Raw genomic sequence first — 22370 nt, 5'->3', positions numbered from 1 at the left:
TAACGCTCACTAGAAAAAGGGCAGAACGTCCACCAAAAAGAGCATGATTGGTCGACCAGGACATATGAAGGTCTTATAGCCGACCAGGAACCCCTGTAGGGTTGATCCAAACCCTCCTGAAGGTTTTCCGGGGGAACTCCTCTGAAATTCCTTGAGAATTCTTGAAAAATTAGGCGCCCAACGAGAACAAGTTTCGTGAAGACTAGAACGTCCACGAGAACAAGTTTCGCGAAGGCTAAAGAGTCCATGAGAACAAATTTCGTAAAGACTAGAACGTCCGCGAAAATAAGTTTCATGAAGAAAGAGCGTTCACTATAAAATGATCAGAAAAGCCTGGCTGAGGCTAAACACAAGTCGTTAGTCTTAACTGATGATTGATTACACTAATCACCATGATTATCAGAGCTTATAAAGATTAGAACAAGATTAGCTTTTCAGCTGAACAAGTTTCGTGAAGGCCGGATTACTCACGAGTACGAGAACAAAACATTCTACTCATAATGGATCAGACTACCCTGCAAGAGACTCCCTAGGTCTGCTAAGAGCAGATTTGGCCGACCAGCCAACAAATGGGGGCCTTCTGGCCGAGCAGGAGCCTTTGTAAGACACCCCGGAGGACCCCGGGATACATGAAGAGTAGCCTTGGCCGACCAGGATACAAAATGAAGCCTTGAGGCCGACCATGAGCCTCTATAGGAGAGCCTTGAGGCCTTCCAAAGTTGTTCTGGTAGCTCATTTGAGAAATTTTGTGTGAATTCGTAAGAAAGGGTTGATCTCCAACGGAAATAAGTTTCGTGAACACTAGGATGTCCACGATAACGAATTTCATAAAGATCATAACATCGGCGAGAACAAGCTCCATGAAGGCCATAGGATTCACGGAAATAAGTTTCGTGAAGAGTAAAACGTTCACCGTGAAGAGTTTAGTGAACTTTTTCTCCCGACTGATCAGACCTCGATGAGAGTGGCCACAAGGCCTACTAAGACCAAGCCTGGCCGACCAGGCTACAATTGGGGCCTTGGGGCCGACCAGGAGCTCCTGTAAGAGAGCCCTGAGGCCTTCTGAAGTTGTTCCGGAGACCCCCCCTAAGAAGTCTTTCAGAGATTTCTTGAAAAAGATAACTCCCAATGGAGCTAAGTTCCGTGAAGACTAGAACGTCTACGAGAACGAGTCTTTTGGAGTACAGAACATCCTATAGAGCAAGTATGGACAAGCTCAGTGAAGTATAGAACTTCCTATAAGAACAAGTTCAATAGAACATAGAACGCTCAATAAGAACGAGTACAGAATGTTCGATAGAATGAGTATGGAACGTTCACTGAAACAAGCGTAGCAGAACCCTAAGGAACTCTAGCGCAACCATGAAATTAATTTCATGGATAACTAAGAGTAAGAGTAGCCTAGTAAAGAGCACAAAGGACTTGAGTCTGAGTAGAAGGTTCTACAAAAAAAAAAAGAAAAAATTTTTTGGAGCAAACACCCTTGGTCAGCAAGGAGCAGGAGGACCTGCTCAGGGCCGACCAGGAGGTGGCCGACCAAGCAAGGCCGATCAGACCACAATTGAGGGCATGTGGCCGAGCAGAGCCTCTTGCAGTAGGAGGTCCTGCTCGGCCCCGACAACCCCCTGCGATTTTTTTTGAAATTTTTGTAAAAATGGAGAATATCAGAAAAAATTCAATTTTTTTTTAAAATTTCAGGATTTTAGGATTAAGCCCCGGTTAGTTAAATTTAGCCTAGATTATGGCCGATTAGTGTATATTAAGCGTAATTAACCCGAACCAGGGGAATTAGTGATTCGTATGATGAAATTAGCCCAGAATAGGGTCATTTAACCTATTCACTCTTGTGATTAGTGTGAATTAGAGATAATTAGTGTCTTATGCATATTGATTAGTCTTGATTAGCCCTGTTTAGGGCAGATTAGCCTCGATTAAGGTCAATTAATACATTCCAGCTTAAAATTAGGCTCTTTTAAGCTTAGTTAGCAGCTTGTACATGAAAATTAGTCCCGGTTAGGGCCGATTAGCCCCGATTAGGGCCAGTTAGCAGCTTTCACCCTATAATTAACCTTGACGAAGGTTAACGGGTGATAAATGCTCGCTTTTTAGTCCCGATTAGGACCGTTTAGTGTTGAACACTATCCAAATAGCCTGTGCAACGGCATTAAGTGTGTATACTCACACTAATAAGTTGTTGTAAACGTGTAGGTCGCTCCACACTTTACGATAGTACGACGATACCCATGAAGGGCCGATACCCGAGAAGGACCAAAAGTACCCTGAGTCGCGAAAAGACCATTATAACTTCCACGAAAACTCGAGCAGTATTCCCGAAAGTTGGGGGGCAAATGATATGGATAGAAAATACATCATAAAGATACATTAAATGTCACATTAATTACACTTTGGTTTCTTGTCTAAAGTTCAGTACGGACCTATCTGATCCGAGCTCGTAGCAGACTCAAGACGACCCATATAGACAAGGCCCACCAGCAGTAGTCGTCAAGATCCACGAACACAAGCTATTCACAAACTAGGCCCAATACGGTCGGAAGAGCAGAGACATGTGTCCTAAACGGACTCAAAGTCCTACACAGAAGCTTCTGGAGTTCCTTACCTGATAGGACTCCTAATCACTATCTAAGTTGGAGACTTGACCACCAAGTCTCCTAACATAAGTCTAAATCTTAACTCACCTCTGTATAAAGAACTCTACCCCTCAACCTAGAACTACATTTTTGGCTTGATTCTGTACAACCCAGAGATACGTAGACATATTTCAAGGACCGATAATCCCGAACGCAAGAACAACCATTAAAACTCGAAACTCACAAAACCTAGTATTAAATACTAACGCACTCTAGTTTTTATTCCACAACAGAATTCATAATTTTTTATTTGATTGAAGTAGAATTCAAGAAAATGTATAAAATTTTATAAAAATAACTTTTAATTCTTGAACACATATTTTGAGTTATTTGTTTGATATCCATTATAAATTTAATAATTCAAATAATACCCGTTAAGTTTCATAACTAATTTGAGACGAGTCTTTTACTTGGGTGACCAATTTAAGATTTACAAATGTAACAAATTAAAAATAGAAACTGAGATATGTTTTCCAACCCTGAAGACATTGGAAAATCATCGGTCATTTGAGATAATTGAAATTCTAAATAATTTCAAACTTGTTCTTTTTGCATGTATCATATAGATCATAAAAAGCGTTTCCAATTTGGCCAGCTGCTCCTATCAACATCTAATAAAGGAATCGGACCACAAGAGAGCACAACAAGCCATCTACGACCAGGATATAAAGCTTTTCATCCATACTAGAATACCAAATTTAACATCTATGTTAAGACATTTCTCGCACTCATGTTGCTCAAATTCAAATAAGAGACAAATAAGAGTCTCGCACTCATGTTGATAACTTCGAGTCAAGGCATTAAAATAAGAGACAAATTCAAGAGTGTAAAGAATGACCATTTTCAGGATTTTATATATTAGAATATAAGATCCTGAAAAGGGCCATACTCGAGGTATTAGAGTTTAGTATGGCCCTTTTCAGAATCTTATATTCTAACATAAACAGTTAAAACAAATTCTAACACGAAACTTAGCCCAAAAAAAAGAAATATGCTAGCACACGGACACAAGCACTTGCATATTAGAATCAAAGAAACCCGGAAGCAAGCTAGATATTTTTCAATTAGATACTACAGTGATCTTATTTTCAAATCTATCCAAATGCTGAGCAGACACAAAACACCAAAGAGGTCCAGCCTGGAAAGTCCCAGAACCGGCCTACTTCAAGTTGCCATGCATCAAACTATGGCGACTACACTAGTTGAGAGTATCAAACCCCACTGTTTCATTCATTTATTTAATGCCAGCATATGTTGGCTTATAGACAACTACAATAACTAAGCAATTATCCCTTCTTCAGTTTCTGCTAAATACATAAAACCCCTATCCACCAAAAAATGTTCAATTCACCCACTAGGCTTTCATCAACTTCATATTTTTTGAACAACTCCACATTTACCTATAAATAAGTAGCCTCTTCCTCCATTTTTCACAACTCAGGTGATCAATAACCTTTAAAGTTCAAACTTCTACGAAAGAAAGTGAGAAATGGAAGGCTCCATTAAGAATTACACTTTGGCTAAAACTTTTGTTCTTCTAATCATTCTCCTTCATTTCTGCATATATTCAACCTTCGCTATTAAATATGGGGCCGAGAAGGCAAGCACCGAGTTCATCAAAACCTCTTGCAGTGCCACCAGCTTCCCTGGTCTCTGCTTCACCTCACTCTCAAGTCATACAAGTGCTATCCAAACAAGTTCTAGGCTACTAGCTCAGACAGCTCTCTCCGTTGCTCTCAATCATGTGGTTTTGACATCTAATGCGATGCTAAGCTTGTCAAAAGCTCCTAGTATGAAGCCTAAAGAAGTTGGGCCAATGAAAGATTGCCTTGAAGAGTTAACAGACTCAATCGACGAGCTTAAAAGATCTATGGGAGAGATGAGTCAGATTAATGGATCCCCAAAATATGGACTCTTAATGAGTGACATACAAACCTGGGTCAGTGCTGCTCTAACAGACGAGGACACTTGCATGGATGGGTTTGCTGCAAAAGCCGGGAACACCAAGAACGTTGTCAGGGGAAGAATTCTAAACGTTGTTCATTTGACAAGCAACGCTTTGTCTTTGATCAATAGCTACAATTCCCTTCACGGATAGTTTACGTTTGATATTTAATTAGTTTATATGATTACATGCTATAATGAAGTCAAGACATGTACACATCCATTTTAGTACATTGTTTTTATACATACACAGCCATTTTGTTACATCCAGAACCTAGCACTTGCTCGTTTCCAGGGCTAGGGTGGTAGCGATGCAGCAAATAGGGGTTTAAACTCTATCCAGACCTCTAACACGAAGTTTAACGCGTTTAAGACAAAAATCTATTATGTTAAATCAAACTAGATGAGCTGAATGGCACAAGGCTTTCGAATGATTCAACCAAAATTATAATGTGAACCATTCATGTGAGCTCATTTGTAAGGTTATAAGTCACGAGTCCTATTTCACTTTAACTAAAACCAAATTTTGGAGTAATCCGCTGCATCTAAACACTTCATCGTCTCCACTGGTAATATGCTTGAGATAATCAACGGAGACGAGTTTGTTCTAGAAGAAATGTAGCAATATATAGGTGAATTAATAGGATATGGGGATTGATTTGGATGATGGTGCTTAAGCCCCCGAGGGAATCATTCAGACCACTCCTCTCCTTGGATTGATGGTAAATAAGGATAAGGTAGCAAGTAGCAAACATATGCATGATCTCTGTTGTAAAATTACTAAGGAACCAACAAACCAGTACATTCAATTATTGTACATTTGTACTTGGTCCCCGGGTACTGATTGTCCCAAACTGCAACTGAAGACTGTCCTTTTACATATCTATAATAGATCTAAATTTTATGAAATACTACTTTTCCATATTTGTTTACAAGAAATAAAAGCGAGCAGGCAATCAAATCTCATTCTTCTGTAATATATTAGACTAAAGACTTCATATGCAATTACATAGAAGGTGACTGCTACCTTCACAATGAACACAGAAGCCCCTCCCTCCCTCCCTCCCTCACTGGAAAGAGAATGAATTTCCAGTGTCGAACGAATACACCAGGATGGAAAGCAAGCAAGCAACACGATATAAAAGAAAACAAGTTCTCTGCCCTACAGTTAGTTAGCATCCAATACTGTAGAATCTTGAACCTAATGAAATTATTGACTCAAAATAGCTATCACGCCTTATACTGTAATTGTGTAATTCTGGAGAGAAAATTTATCTATAATATCATATATCATGCTTATATGTAAAGCTGTTTTTTTCTCCCAGAACTAATGTGAACAATTGACAGTCCAAGACTACAAGTATACTTCATTAAATTGTTCCAAGGGCACTTGTAGGATTCCTTTCTCTATGCAATCTAGGAGATATTTATAAAGACGGCATAGAACAAGACGATCTTACATTTATTCCCATATTGTTATAGCTCATAGAAGCACAAACAGTCAAACACATATTGGAGAAGAGAGGAGAACTTAAATCAGCAAAAAAAAGATAAAGGCCGCGAGTTTCAATTGGTATTGTGCTTGGAATATATTGAGATGCCACAAGTTTGTTTCTAGGGATATAGCCTAAAGGGGTGGAAGTTAAAACAAACCTGCCGGGACACTCTGATTTTGTAATTTCATCTTTGTCACTTCAAATTATACCATTGAGAATCAGTAAGAAGAAAGATTAAACCAAAAAAAAAAGGACTTGCTGTTTTACTTACCATTACCATTTCTCTATCTCATATATAGATGTAATTGTTTCCAATTTGGCCAGTTGCCTAGTTCCTCTAAGAGAGCATGAGTAGCCATCTTTGGCCGGGATACAAAAGTTCTCATTCATTGAACCATAAAACAAGTAGCATGTAAAGCTTGGGTTTAATAATTGAACTCCAGGCAAGTTGGTTGCGGTTCCTTCAGATTATTTGAAACCTATTACATATATACCTAGAAGACCAAAAGTACATATCACAATTTCCTAAATGCAATATCCCTAAAGGATGTGAGCAAGATACTATCTACAAAATCGTTACTCTATTGCAAATCGGAATCAACTAGGGAACCTTACATTTGTTCCCCAATAAACAAATATAACCTGGCAAAAAAAAAAGCACATACTAATAGAGACGCAAGGATTAAGATTTTGAAATCAAAGTAGCCCCAAGCAAATTAGATATCGCAGTGATGTTAACACCTAATAGCTCCAGCCTGGAAAGTTCTAAAAGCAACCTTCTACGAGTCCCTGTGCATGTAACTCTGGGGACTACTCTAATGGAGAGTATATCAGACCCCCACTGTTTCATTCGCTCATTTAAAGCCAACTACAAATTGTTAAGCTATTAGCCCTTTTCACATTGCCACTAAATACAATATCCACAAGCAAGCTAGATATTTTTCAATTAAATACTGCATTGATCTTATTCTTAAATCTACCCAAATGCTGAGTAGACACAAAACACCAAGAAGGTCCAGCCTGAAAAGCTCCAGAACTGGCCTACTTCAAGTTGCCATGCATCAAACTATGGCGACTACACTAGTTGAGACTTGAGAGTATCAAACCCCACTGTTTTATTCATTTAAAGCCAGCACATGCTGGTTTATAGCCAAGTACAAATAATTAAGCAATTAGCCCTTCCTGAGTTGCCACCAAATACATTAAACCCCTATCGACCAAAAAATGTTCAAATCACCCACTACCACTAGGCTTTGATCAACTTAATATCTTTGAACAAATGTCCTCTGCATAATATAACCCCACATTTCTATAGATAAGTAGCATCTCCCTCCATTTTCCACAACACAGTTTATCTATAACCTTTAAAGTTTAAACTTCCACAAACGACATTGTGAAATGAAAGGCTCCTCAAAGAACTCTTATATCCCAAAGAACATGTTCTCTTTAAAATCTGGTTCAATGCATATATTTAGTTCGATACCTCCCAAAAACAGTCATGACAAAAACTCTATTGGCTTTTATAAAATTTACAGTACTACGGTTGAGGAAAAAAAAGAAAAAAAGAACAGATATAATCCGCAAAGCTCTTTTAGATGTTCATTTCGATCCTAACCCTTGTAAGCACCAAACTTTCATTTCACTGAATTACTAACTAGTAAAATAACAAACACTTGCAAACAATGTACAGGAAATGTAAGTTCTCTGTCCTATAATATTATAGTATGTCAGTACCCAGTGACTACTTGAATTGGGAACATTGGAAAATAATCTATCACTTCAGATTAAGCCATAAGAATCAGTAAAGAGAAAGATTACACCTTGATTTTTTTTAGGACCTATTGTTTTACTTCCATCATTATATCTCCTCATTGATATAAGTATTTCCAATTGGGTTAGTTCCAAAACTAATAAAAGAATCGGACCTCAAGAGAGCATGAGTAGCTATCTTTGGCCACAATACAACAGTTTCCATTCATTGAATCAAAAAACAAGTGGTATGTCAAGCTTGGGTTTGATTAATGAACTCGAGGCAAGTTGGTTGCGATTCCTTCAGATTGTTTGAGAGTATTATATGTCCCTTAGAGACTAAAAGTACATACCATAATTTCCTAGACCCATTATCCCCAAAATCATGCGAGCAAGATAAGTATTCAAAAAAATAGTTACTCTACTGCAAATTGGAATCAACTAGGCAACCTTACATTTGTTCCCTCTAAAGTAAAACAAATGTAACCTGGCAAAAAACACACATACTAATACGAACACGAGCAATAAGATTTTAAAATCAAATGAGCTGCAAGCAAGTTAGATGTTTCCCAATTAGATACTGCAGTGATGTAAACACCAAATAGCTCCAGCCTGAAAAGCTCTAAAACCGTCCTTTTTGGCTTCTTGGAGTTGCCACTTGCCAGCCATGCATGTAACTCTAGGGACTACACCTATGGAGAGTATCAGACCCCACTGTTTCATCACTCATTAGAAGCCAAATGCAAATTGTTTAGCAATTGCCCCTTTTTACATTATAGATTATGCCCCCTCCCCAAATCCCTCCTCGCGATCAAAGACATGTTTAAATCGCCCACTAGCTAGGCTTGGATCAACTTGAATGTAGGCCCCCTTGCATTATGTTTATATTTTAAACAAATATACTCTAAAAATTATCCAAAAATAATTATAAATAATTTTCCTATAAATAGGTAATCTCTCCCTCCACTTTTCATCACTCGATTAATCTATAACCTTCAAACTCCTACAAACGGGAAAGGGAAAAAATGGAAGCTTCCCCAATGAAAATCACTTCTGCTAAAGCTTTTCTTCTTTTAATTATTTCCTTTAGTTTCTGCATAAATTTAGGCTTGGCTATCAACTATGGAGCCAAAAAGGAAAGCACAGAGTTCATCAAAACCTCTTGCAGTACCACCACTTACCCTAGTTTGTGCTTCACCTCACTCTCAAGTCATACTAGTGCTATCCAAACAAGTTCTAGGCTTCTAGCTCAGACAGCTCTATCAGTTGCTCTCAATCATATAGTTTTGACATCTGCCGCCCTGCTAAGTCTGTCAAAAGCTCCTAGTATGAAGCCTAAAGAAGTTGGGCCAATGAAAGATTGCCTTGAAGAGTTAACTGACTCAATCGACGAGCTTAAAAGATCTATGGGAGAGATGAGTCAGATTAATGGATCCCCAAAATATGGACTCTTAATGAGTGACATACAAACCTGGGTCAGTGCTGCTCTAACAGATGAGGACACTTGCATGGATGGGTTTGCTGCAAAACCCGGGAACACCAAGAACGTTGTTGGGGGAAGAATTCTAAACGTTGTTCATTTGACAAGCAATGCTTTGTCTTTGATCAACAACTACAATTCCCTTCACAAATAGTTTATAATAGATACTAAATAGTGTTGTGGCTTCTGTGCTATAGTTAAGTCTGGATTATACACACATGTGGTGTACATTGTTCATAGACAACTATATTGTGTAAGCTGCAGAACATAATACTTGCCTGTTTTTAGGCTTAGGGTGGTGCATGATTATACTGCATTTAGGGATTAAAACTCTATTTTGTTCTCTAACAGTATGTTTAATAGTTTGCTAATAAATACATAGTAGTTTGTTACCCACATATCACAGATGAAGCTATATATGGGCTTACCATTCAAAAAACAGGCACGACATTTAAACAATACTGGAGCCATGACGGTTACCTATGGCATACTCTTATGTGCGGAATATATTTACAATGTTAAGAAAACGGGCATGATATTAAACAATGGTGGAGCCATGACAGTTATCTATGGCGTGCTCATATGTGCGGTATATATTGACAATATATTGTTAAGACAAAGGAGTTGGTCTTAGGTGCCACATCATGATTCCTTCCTTGGAAGTTACTTGTTGAATCGAATTCGTAAAAGTTGAACAACTAACATGTTGTAATGATATAAACCACAATTTTGAAGTGAACCATTCATGTTCATCTTAACTTAGTGGTAACTCTTGTTTCATTCAGTCTAAACTAAACACCAAACAATCATAATGGTAATAATCATTAAGTTTAAGCTCATTTTGATCATTTTTCTTAAACACAAATGGACTCTTAAAAACAATGTGCGTTAAAAATCCCATTCCCAATAATATGATTTTGGAGTACCCTGAGATTTTAGAAAATAAAATTCACATGTACTCTACATATTTAACCGATGAAGATGGCCTGAGCAGGTTTAAGCTGTTACATAGGGTTCTTAAAAGTAAGACCAAGGGAAAGACTTCAATTGCCCTCCCAACAAAAGAAAATTTGAACCTAAATTCAGATTCAACCAGTGATTCCGAGACTCCGGCACTGCTCACAAACATTCTATCTTTATCTGGTATATTGCTTAATATAAACTGAGATTTGCCTTGGGCCGGATGTAGCATAAACAGCTGAACATTAGGTGAATGATTTCTAAGCTCACCGAGTGACTCGTAACTTTATATTTTAAATAGAAAATTACCTATAGGATATCGAAACTGATTTGAAGGATGGTGCCTGAACCCTTAGCGGACCATCTAGGCCACACACCGGGTTGATAGTAACTAATGATTAGGTAGCAAACATATGCATAATCTAGGGAACCAACAATCTGTATTTTTACTTGTGCTACTATATTTTCTCATTCTTGTGGGCCCAAACTTTATCTAACAAAAGATAGAATATGCTTGGTCCTTGTGCAGATAATTATCCCTCACTGCAACCAAATCCTCTCTTTAAGAGAAACAGATGTCCCTAGTAATAAAGGAAGCTTCTATCCTTCTCCCTATCATCTTATCTGGTACATAAATGAAAAGGAAAGCTGTTCCAGGGGAGTACGTTCATGAGAATGAAACTCAAAGGAATTCAGAACCCATGTAGACGTAAAAGGTATAACACATACAGCATTATGTAGTTTATTACTTCCCATTAACAGCCAAACAATATGTACAGTATAGTTACGACCTATGAGCAACGAAAAAACTACATAATTGTATCTCATTTTTACTGTAACATTTTAGAGAACAAAAAGTCGATAAGCAATTACATTAAAGCTAGAGCTACCTTTACAGAAAAAAACCAAAGCCTCTATTATTATTATTTTTGTAACTTTTTTTAGAGCAGAGAAGTGATAAATAATTACATAAAAGCTAATGCTACCTTTACTGTGAATTTTAATCAATAGTGAAAACCAAAAAAACTGATGCATCATTTTAACTGTCAAAGATCCCAAAACAACTACCAAAATTGCATTTCAGGGAACCAATATCTGATTTAATGCATTGTAGTAATCTGAGATCCAAATGACAAACCTTGAATAAAAAAGACTTTTAAGAACAGTTAGGAGAATGGAAGCAACTGTTCCGTATACTGTTCACAAAATTACAAGTGACTAAAGTTACAACAAACCTACGAAGATCTCTTAGGAGGAGACATATTACTGATCAAAGAAGTCGTCGTGCTGATAGACAATATTTGTACGAGCAAACCTGATAGATGGAAGTGAAGGCATTAAATGACAAAGAACTTTCAAGACTTCTGCTAGTGTAAATAGTTGTGACAAATATGGACTCACCAACTAAGACATCACCAGCTTTGATAAGTTCAAATTTTTTTGCTTCCCAGCCACTGGAGTCTTTTACAACCTATTGAAATCATCAAATTATAATAGCTTTCATATCTTATAACTCTTTTAACTGAAAAACGTTGCAAAAGGAATCAAACTATATGATCATACTTTTATGCTACGCATACTGCATTAACTGTATCTTTTTTAGGACTAAATGTATGTTGTTTGGACATGAACAATAAGGGTAAATGTGAAAAACTGACACTCCCAGTATACTTGAAAAAATTATTTTAAAGACACTTATAGGATTATCATGTCCATGTATTATGTAAGATAGGTTTTAGTGTTATTAACCATGATTACTTTACAAGACAGCATTTAACACATAGCACTTAGTAGCAGAACACAGATTGTAGAGAAGAAAACAAAAGAGAATCATCAAAAATGATAGTATTGTGCTTAGTTTCTTCAATACATTGTAAAAATGCTGATGTTGGACAACTTTAAGAAAGATAGAATTATAGAACAAAAACAATAAAAGATAAAACTTAGGTTGATAAATTATAAATATAATCCAAATACATTATAAAACATATAACATAAAATCCGTGCTATGCACGAGCTCTAAGCTAGTACCAATAAAACTCATAGTACCCTTAAAGACAACCTTCACCTGTTAAGATTATGATCTAGAGGATACATCGCTGCTCACTCTTATTAATATAATTAGGAATAGCATTGCACAAGTAACATCAACACAACCATCTAACAATCACGCATCTAAAACTCCTATTTAACTCGTGATTATCGGAGGCGAAATTAATCAATCCACTAATTGGGAGGTTAGGCTTCATCACCTCGGGCTTGATCAACTGACGTGAGGTGATTGCCTTTGCTGTGCCGATCGGGAAACTATAAAGCAATCAAAGAATAAGGCCTTTCACCTTTGTATAAGTAACGAAATTTTTTCTACTACCTGTAAAAATTATTTTTCTGGTAACTGTAGGAAACAAATGGAGGGTAAAAACTTAAAAAAAACACATCAACTAAAAGAGTAATCTTAAGCAGATGGAGCTATGGTCCAAGACTCGCTGTGTTGTACTCTTTTTCCCTTTTTAGGCTTTTCATCCTTGTTTCTTCTTTTGTGCTTTACTCTTAGTTTCTCCTTCTATAAGGAATTACTATTACCTTGCTGAACTATTTTTTCAGAACAAAAAATATCTTTCCTTTTTTAACTTCTCCAATTTTAAAATTTTATCTATTTATTTAAATAATAATACTGCCCTAATTTTTTATGCATCTTATTTCACTTTTTGCACAAAATTTTCCTCCTCTAACATCCTTTGTTGGGAAATTTTATTTCATATCAATAATTCACAATTTCATTATTACAATATATGAGCATATATAAATTTTTGCTACAGTAAATAAGTATCTTCAATAAGGCCACACCTCGCTTCTCGCCTCCCTCCTGATCAACCGATGGAAGGAAAACGATGCCTAGCCTCGATTAATACTAATTTATATACAACTAGCTAATAACAATGTTTAATATTATGAAAATGGCAAAAGATAAAATTAATTAAGTTAAGCATGAGATTTAAAAAATAAGAAACCATATAGGTGTCACTCGATTTATGCATCAGACTGAAGATTCTAATCGGTGCATACTCACATAACATTTACAATCAGCCTAAAATGACATATGTAAAACACTGACTTATTTTAAAAGAGTCATCAAATATTAAAAATGGAAATCAAATTCTTAACAGGTAAATTTTTTTATTTTTCATACCTCTTGTAATACATTACTCTTGAGAACACTAACAATCAAAAGCAACATCCCCAATGACGATGTCATGATGTAAAACCTCAACATTTTTGCTCGACTACGCTTCCGCCCTTAAAAGAAAAACACTGAAACTACTAAGAATTATCATATTATTACTAACATCACAAAAAATAAAGAAATAGTTTAAGCTTTAGCATTTACCTAGTTCTCCAATTAGTAAAGAAACCAAGTAAATAGAGGTGGACGACACTGCTAGCTGATCAAAACGCTCATCTTTTGTGTACGAATAAAATAAAAGCAATGCTCCTATCAACTGGACAACAGCCTAAAAAATAACGGGAAGTGAAACCGCAGAACTTACAAATTATTTTAACAAAATACGAAACACTAAGACTCTATAAACAACATTTCGTTTCGTATCTAATCTACTTAATATCCAAATTATGATATAGTTTCGTGAATTGAGAATGAAGTACCTGAGAGAGGATTAAGAAGGAGAGACGAGACTTTCCTTTTGCTACTTTGGTGTATCCTATTTACAATAACAATTAATTATCAATTAACAACCCTAATTTTGCAATAATTAATTAATCGAAATGAATAGTAGGATCGAAGGAAGGGACATACTTGAATCGACGACCATACGGTAGGAGAAATCAGAGCCGTCAGTACCAGATGGCCTTCCATTGGAAGATCTCCTCTGCTGCATCTCTCTCTATCTCTCTCTCTCTGGGCTCAACGGCAGCTCTGGATGGATACTTCTGCTCAGTCCTGAAGTGCGATACTTTGTGACAAATTTTTATTGTCAGAAAAATTAAAGATAGTTATATTGTCTGTAATGTGACGTAATATATAATATAAAGTAAAAAGAATTTAGGGGTATTTGTTTTGGTTGATTTTTGGGTTTAATTCTAAGTTTGAAAAATTTGTGTAACGATAAGCTTTTTGCAAAGAAAATAAGAAGATAAGATTTTGGTGACGCGGAAATTCCATTGAAGGGTAAAAAAGGCGGGTGGGATGTCGTCCTCACTAAGCAAATTTCACTAATAAAAATAATTTATGTGTTACAAGAATAGAACGTATCAATTAATTTATTTTTCTATTGAACTTGTTATCTCTGCCTGATAGGGAATAAATAAATCATGATTACGTAGTTAATGTTGTATTAATTACACATGATTTGGGCTGCAAGGCCCAATAAGAAGATGTATGATATTCACACCAAAAAGGTTAATACATTGATCAGGCCTGATGGACCAGATCAGGCCTGATCCATCAGGCCTGATGGAACAAAGAAGGCACAAAACCCTAATTATTAATTAATTTCATAATTAATTAATAAGGGAGAAAAACAGCTATTAAGATAAGTTTTAGTGGGGATATAAATCCTTGTAGATTGGCCTACAGGGAACCTCAGAGGATAAAGAATCAGTTTCCTACTTCCTAGGACTCCAAAGTCCATTCTAATTCAGAGACTTGACCACCAAGTCTCCTATACCAAGTCTAATTCAAGGACTCCCAACATCTATATAAGGGGCCTCACCCCACAAATCAGAACTACGTTTTTTGACTTGATCCTTGACAATCAGCAAGGTACGTAGGCGTCTTGTTAAGGCAGATTGAGTCACGAAACACAAGAGCAGTCAAATCGAGCCTCGAAACTCACGTTCCTTAGTAATAAATACAGCAATTATATATCTTAGTTTTTAATCCATAACATTTGGCGCCGTCTGTGGGGAAGCAAAACAACAACCATGGCGAGAACACGGAGAACAATTAGAGCTCTTGAGGAAGGAACACCATCGGGGACAACCCAAGTGGTTTCGTCAACCGTGGAAATACCTTCTCACTCAACTTATGCAGCTACCCAAGGGGAAGCCCAGATAGGGGCAACTCAACCTCAGCCACAAGGGACGATTCCCTCGGCTATTCAAGGTACGAATCCCCAAGTTCAACAACTACATGCACCTGTGAATTCTCGACCCATTGGGTACGAGTATTCAACTATTGTGACCACTAACCCTCCTTATGGGATGCCCCTTTACCCCGAGGTTAGAGGAAGTGGACATGCTGGACGGAGTGAAGCACGAGGGCGATCGCCCCCTTACATACGAGGTTTAGCTCCTATCCCCGAGGATCGGGAATTTTCTCGTCCTTACACTGAGAGAGACTCCGAATCTTCGGATGATGAAGTAGCCCCAAGAAGGAGACGTGCTGGTAAAGAGCCGATGACTGATGGTAGCCAACGTCCTCAAAGCACCTAAGGGACGAATCCCCAAGAAGTGCAGGAAAGGATCAGGGCTCACGAGGCTGAGATTCAAAGGTTGAGGCGCGACTTGGAGGCGTACCAGACCACCAGACCCCCAGTACCTTCTAGGGGGAGAAATCCTCCTCCTGTCATAGACCTGGATGGTCCAGTACAGAGAAGGGTTGTTGTCCCAAGGGCTGATCCAAGCAATCTTCTTCCCCTTGGAGATCCTGATGATCCTACTCCGCCCTTCACTGAAGAAATAATGAATGCTCATATCTCAAGAAAGTTCAAGATGCCAACTATCAAAGCTTATGATGGCACGGGAGATCCCGCTAATCATGTTAGGACATTCTCTAATGCACTGCTGTTGCAGCCCGTGAATGATGCTATTAAGTGTCGGGCCTTTTCTCAAACCCTGTCGGGTATGGCTCAAAGGTGGTATAGTCATTTTCCCCCAAACTCTATTGGGTCGTTCAGAGAATTAAGCCAGGCTTTTATTAAGCAATTCATCAATGGAAGAGTACATGAGAAAAGTTCAGCATCTCTTATGAGCATTGTGCAGGGAGCAAAGGAATCCTTGAGAGACTACCTGAATCGTTTCACAAAGGAGGCTTTAAAAGTCCCAGACCTTGATGATAAGGTAGCCATGATAGCACTGCAACAAGGAACTAGGGATGAGTTTTTTAAGATGTCCTTGGCCAAACGTCCCCCTGAAAGCATGTTGCAGCTCCAGGATAGGGCAGGGAAGTATATCAAGGTGGAAGAGAGCATGAGGAAGACCGTAGTGAGTAATGAGCCCACTAGAGGCAAGAAGCGGAAAACTGACCTGGAGTATATCGCTAAGGACAAGTATCCTAGAACCGAGCAAAACCCTGATTCAAACCCTAAGAAGGGAGGACCTGGGCAAAAGTTCATTGAATACGCTAAGCTGAATGCTCCTAGAAGCCAGATCCTGATGGAAATCGAAAAAGATCGAGATATTCGTTGGCATAAGCCCTTGAAGGTTGATCCTGCCAAGCTAGATAAGAGCAAGTATTGCAGATTTCATAAGGATGTTGGTCATGACACCGGTGAGTGTAGACAGCTGAAAGATGAAATTGAGTTCCTCATTCGAAAAGGAAGATTGAACAAATACACTGGAGAAGGAGGGGATAGGAATAACAATGGAAGGAAGAACTTTGAAGATCGTAGGAGGGACCAAGACGATCAGGGGCGGAATCCCCAGCCTAGAGGACCGGTTATAAACGTAATTTTTGGAGGGCCGCGACCTCGAGGGCCTGTGATAAACACAATCTTTGGAGGACCAACTGCTGCTGGATTATCCAGAAACTCCAGAAAAGCATATACTAGAGAGGTTATGCATATTGTTGGAGAAGCCCCGAAGAGGGCCTGGACAGAAGTAACATTGGCTTTTAATGATTCCGACCTAGAGGGTGTGAAATTTCCTCATGACGACTCGCTGGTCATAACACCGATAATAGGAAATAGCCCGGTCAAGAGGGTCCTTGTGGATAATGGTGCTTCAGTGGATATCTTGCTCCATGACACCTTTTTAAGGATGGGATATAACGACTCCCAATTGACCCCAACCAACATGCCGATATATGGATTTACGGGAGTAGAATGTCCCGTGGAAGGGATAATCAAGTTGCCAACCACCATATGTCAGGAACCAAGGCAAGCAACGCAGATGTTGGACTTTGTGGTGGTAAAGGCTAGTTCAACTTATAATGCTATCATGGGGAGAACAGGGATACATGCCTTCAAGGCAGTCCCTTCTTCCTACCATTCAGTTATGAAATTTCCCACCCGGAATGGGATTGGAGAAGAGAGAGGAGATCAAAAAATGGCTAGAAGCTGTTATGCAGCCTCTTTGAGGGCAGATGGAGTTAGGGGGCAGGTTCTTCCTATTGAAGATATGGATATCCGAGATAATGATGAGAAAAGAGGAAAGCCAGCAGAAGACTTGGTTTCGATTTCTTTAGCCCCCGAGAATCCTGAGAGGATGACTTTCATTGGAGCCACACTTGAAGAGCCCCTTAGAGGGAAGTTGGTGAGATTTTTGTAAGAAAATAGTGATGTGTTTGCATGGTCAGCAGCTGATATGCCAGGCATAGACCCGTAGCTGATTACTCACAAGTTAAATGTGGACCCAAACCGGAAGACAGTGAAGCAAAAGAAAAGAAACTTTGCTCCGGAAAGACAAGAGGCTATAAAACAGGAAGTAGAGAAGCTCTTAGAGGCTGGTTTCATTGAGGAGATTCAATTTCCGGAATGGTTAGCAAATCCTGTAATGGTGAAGAAGGCCAATGGAAAGTGGAGGATGTGTATAGACTTCACTGATCTGAATGATGCATGCCCTAAGGACTGTTTTCCGTTGCCAAGGATTGATACTTTGATTGATGCCACTGCTGAACATGAGATGATGAGCTTCATGGATGGATTTAGTGGATACAATCAGATTAAGATGCACAAGGTGACGTTCCAACGGTATCATTCATCACTGACTTTGGTGTTTATTGTTATCTTATTATGGCATTTGGTCTTAAGAATGCAGGAGCCACCTATCAAAGGTTGGTAAATAAAATTTTTAAGGATCTTATTGGCAAGACTATGGAAGTCTATGTTGATGACATGTTAGTCAAGAGTCTAGTAAAGACTGATCATATAACCCATTTGAGGGAAGCTTTTGAGGTCCTGAGGTACCACAAGATGATGTTAAATCCTACAAAGTGTGCTTTCGGAGTAGGGTCTGGAAAATTTCTGGGATTGATGGTCTCCAAGAGAGGGATCGAGGCTAACCCCGATAAAATAAAGGCAATCCTGGACATGGAACCACCAAAAACTGTCAAGGATGTTCAGAAGCTCACAGGAAGGGTGTTGCGCTGGGACGATTCATCTCCAAGTCAGGAGACAAGTGCTTGTCATTCTTCAAGTCACTAAAGAACATTAAGGACTTTGTATGGAATGAGGAAAACCAGAAGGCATTTGAGGAATTAAAGAAATATATGGCCCAGGCCCCGTTGTTTGCCAAGCCAGCTTTGAATGAAGTTTTATTCTTGTACTTAGATGTTTCAGAGAGTGCCTTGAGCGCTGTATTGGTTAAGGAGGAACTGAAAATCTAGAAACCCGTATACTATGTCAGCAAAATTATGCATGGTGCTGAGTTGAATTATTCAACTGTTGAGAAATTTGCTCTAGCCTTGGTGATGGCTTCAAGAAAGTTACGTCCTTACTTCCAGGCTCATCAAATTGAGGTGCTAACAAATCAGCCCCTGAGAAATATCATTCATAGTCCCAAGGCTAGTGGGAGGTTGATCAAGTGGACAATAGAGCTGGGAGAGTTCGACATTAAGTACAAGCCACGGACGACAATAAAAGCCCAGGCATTAGCTGACTTCGTGGTGGAATGTACCATACCCAACCAAGAAGTCGGGGGCAGGAAGATACCATACCTCAAGACAAGGAAGTTGATAAGGGGGACAATGAGAAGGATGATAAGGAGAAAGAATATTGGGTTCTCTATTTTGATGGAGCATCAAAAACAAATTCAAGTGGAGCAGGATTGGTTTTACAAAGCCCTGATGGGTTCTTGATTGAGTATGCCATGAAGTTAGACTTCCCAACCATAAATAATGAGGCAGAATATGAAGCCCTGATAGCTGGCCTCGGCCTAGCAGGGACACTTAGAGTCAAGAACTTAAAAGTCCGTGGAGACTCGAAGCTGGTCATATCCATGGTAAAGGGAGAGTTTGAGGCAAGGGATGATACGATGGCTAAGTATGTCCTCCTAGTAAGGGTTGTGATGACCCAATTCAACGAATGCCATGTTGAGCACATTCCAAGGGAGGAAAATGCTAAGGCAGATGCATTATCAAAATTTGCTTCATCCGAGATAGAAGAAAGTTCAGGAAGTGTGTACTTCCGCGTTTTGAAGACATGGAGCATAGATGTTAAGCTTGTAGCTCCTGTAGGCCTGGGGACGTCATGGATAGATCCCATTAAGGCCCACATTCAAACCGGTTGGTTGCCAAACGATGCTACTGAAGCACGAAAGTTAGCTATTCGGGCACTAAGGTACTCTTTGATAGATGGGATTCTGTACAAAAGATCTTCCGTGGTTCCTTACTTAAGGTGTCTCAGGCCCGATGAGGCACGCTTGGCTCTTGAAGAAGTACATGAAGGTATTTGTGGGCAACACTTGGGGGGCATGGCCTTGGCTCATAAGATAACCCGTTTAGGCTTCTATTGGCCGGAAATGATGGCTGATGTCAAAGAATATGTGAAGAAGTGTGACCGCTGTCAGAAGCATGCTCCGGTTGTTAGACAACCCCCCGAGATGCTGGCCTCTATCAACTCGCCCATCCCCTTTGCTATGTGGGGAATTGATATTCTGGGGCCTTTCCCCATGGCCACAGCATAAAGGAAGTTCCTGATTGTAGCCATTGATTATTTCACTAAGTGGATTGAAGCCAAACCCTTGGCCAAAATCACAACTAAGCAGGTTGCACAATTCCTGTGGAAAAATATTATGTGTCGGTATGGAATTCCCCGTATCCTAGTCACCGACAATGGAACACAATTCAACAACGAGGAATTCAAGAAGTACTGTGAAGAAAATAAAATTGAGTTACGGTTCACCTCTGTGGCTCACCCGCAAGCCAATGGGCAAGCAGAGGTAGCAAATCGAATAATCCTGGATGGACTAAAGAAGAGGATCGAGAAATCGAGAAATAATTATGTGGATGAGATACTCCCAATACTATGAGCCTATAGGACTACCTGTAGAGTCACGACTGGAGCAACTCCCTTCATGTTAGCATATGGGGCAGAAGTAGTTGTTCCCGTGGAGATATCACATCCCTCTCCCAGGATTCAAGCTTTCAATGCTGAGGGGAATGAGGAAGGACAAAGGTTAACCCTGGACTTAATTGATGAAGTGCGAGATGAGGCACATGCGAAGATAGTGGAATATCAGAAAAAGGCTTCATTCTACTACAACCTAAGGGTTAAAGAAAGGTTTTTCAAACAAGGTGACCTAGTCTTGAGGAAGATAGAAGCTTCTGGTGTAGGACAGAAAGGGAAGCTTGCCCCGAATTGGGAGGGGCCATACAAAGTCAAGAGTGTTCAAGGTAGAGGAACCTACAAGCTGGAGACTATGGATGGTTTTGAAGTCCCGAGAACTTGGCATGCACAAAACCTGAAGGTTTACTATGTGTGGGGTGACTGAATACGATTCTCACTTGTCAAGATGACAAGTAGGTTGAAAAGCACCTTGAAGCTTTGCTTGCTTAGGATTTATATGTTCTAGTTTTATTTTGAGGTTTGTTAAGACTCGTGTAAGGGATGAATCCCAGACAATTTATGAAAATTCATAAAGTTTTCGAAATATGTTTGAATCTCTATGGCAAGGCAAGTAAAACCAAATGCGTGAAATGCAAGCATAAAATCCGATAAATAAAATAGATCAAATAAATATTACAAGAGTTTGATAAATAAAGTCTCAAAAATAAGATGAAGTAAACAAGCCATGCAGGGCTGGAAAAGCTCTAAGGAGCTGAGGTGCCCTCGACATCCATATCGTCATCCCCTCCGCTCTCGCTAGAAGTCTCTGTCGTCTCGGAGGAGGAGGAAGAGATGTCGTCCTCAGCAGACCTGGAAGAAGACTTGGGAGGAGGAGGAAGAAGCGGGTCCCGAGGGACTTGATCCGAGACAACTACTCGAGTGCGAAACCTCTGCAGCAAAGCCTCGTCATCAGGGCAGACATAGTCCGTCGGGTTAATATCAGGACAAGCCTCGTTCACGGTCCCAATGGTCGTGTCCCAACCATTCCTAAAAAACCCGGGGAAGACTGAGTCATCCCTTATCCTCATGGACTGGGCAAACTCCTCCGAGTCCAGATAGTTATCTATAGCCTTATCCTTCTTGTCCCGAAGCACCACCAGCTCGGAGTTAGATTCTCCGAGTTCTTCCTCCTTGCGCTTGAACTTCTTCTCTAGAGCAGCATACTTCTTCTGCTGCCTCCTGAGGGCATTGTCAGCCTTGTCAGAAGCCCGCTTCCATGACTCGGCTTGCCTCACAGCGCCTTAAAAATAGGCGCTAGACTGAAATGAAACAATTAACAAAAATATAAGGCAAGTGAATGCTACAAGTAAGAAAGATAAATTCAATAAAAGGTCATTTTGAAGCCAGAGATTGAGCTCCCATGAGCTTTATCCTCTCTAGGTCAGGGGTGGCCACCATGCCAGTGAAATCTTTGGGAGTCACGCCATGATAGGACCAATCCCAGGCATGCTTGGTGGATCCCACCACGGTATCCCCTCGACGGAATCCCCAGAGAGGCTGGAAGGCGCCTATAGCAGCAGCAGCAGGAGCAGCAGCAGTAATAGGAGCACTGTGGCCCTCAGCTCCCTCAGCTGAAGCCTCCCCCATGGGCTCCTTGTGTTTCCTCAAGAAGATAGGCTCCGTGGCCTTTCCTCGAGTGTCTAGACCCGCAAGGAGAGCTTTCTTCATTCTAGCAGTTTCCTCAATGAGGGGCACGTTATCCTCATTGATCTCCTTGGTAGCTGCAAGACAAGATAAAAAATAAAATAAGTGGTGTCAATAATGCATGAAATGAAATAAAATTGAGAAGGGAAGAAAAATACCCTGTTGA

At 39.5% G+C, this 22370-nt stretch overlaps 3 protein-coding genes across 3 annotated transcripts; 2 read left to right on the top strand and 1 right to left on the bottom strand.

The window, feature by feature from the left end:
* The first annotated feature begins 3888 nt into the window (after window positions 1-3888).
* Window positions 3889-4856, top strand: LOC141708673 (21 kDa protein-like). Its single transcript, XM_074512416.1, has one exon. It carries the CDS (start codon window positions 4138-4140, stop codon window positions 4744-4746), a length of 609 nt encoding a protein of 202 aa, XP_074368517.1. The 5' UTR covers window positions 3889-4137; the 3' UTR covers window positions 4747-4856.
* Window positions 4857-8819: 3963 nt separating this feature from the next.
* On the top strand, window positions 8820-9715 carry LOC141706364 (21 kDa protein-like). Its single transcript, XM_074509141.1, has one exon. It carries the CDS (start codon window positions 8863-8865, stop codon window positions 9469-9471), a length of 609 nt encoding a protein of 202 aa, XP_074365242.1. The 5' UTR covers window positions 8820-8862; the 3' UTR covers window positions 9472-9715.
* A 1624-nt stretch (window positions 9716-11339) lies between these two features.
* On the bottom strand, window positions 11340-14231 carry LOC141708672 (uncharacterized). Its single transcript, XM_074512415.1, has 6 exons — window positions 14092-14231; window positions 13941-13996; window positions 13666-13789; window positions 13468-13574; window positions 11679-11748; window positions 11340-11592 (listed from the first exon to the last, which is right to left on the bottom strand). The coding sequence occupies exons 1-6, from the start codon at window positions 14171-14173 to the stop codon at window positions 11513-11515; spliced, it is 519 nt and encodes a 172-aa protein (XP_074368516.1). The 5' UTR covers window positions 14174-14231; the 3' UTR covers window positions 11340-11512.
* Window positions 14232-22370: the final 8139 nt, after the last annotated feature.

The sequence above is a fragment of the Apium graveolens genome, chromosome 2 (assembly GCF_009905375.1).
Source record: "Apium graveolens cultivar Ventura chromosome 2, ASM990537v1, whole genome shotgun sequence".
Lineage (NCBI taxonomy): Eukaryota > Viridiplantae > Streptophyta > Magnoliopsida > Apiales > Apiaceae > Apium > Apium graveolens.
Note: the sequence above shows the minus strand (reverse complement) of the source record. Positions and strands in the feature narration are given on the sequence as shown.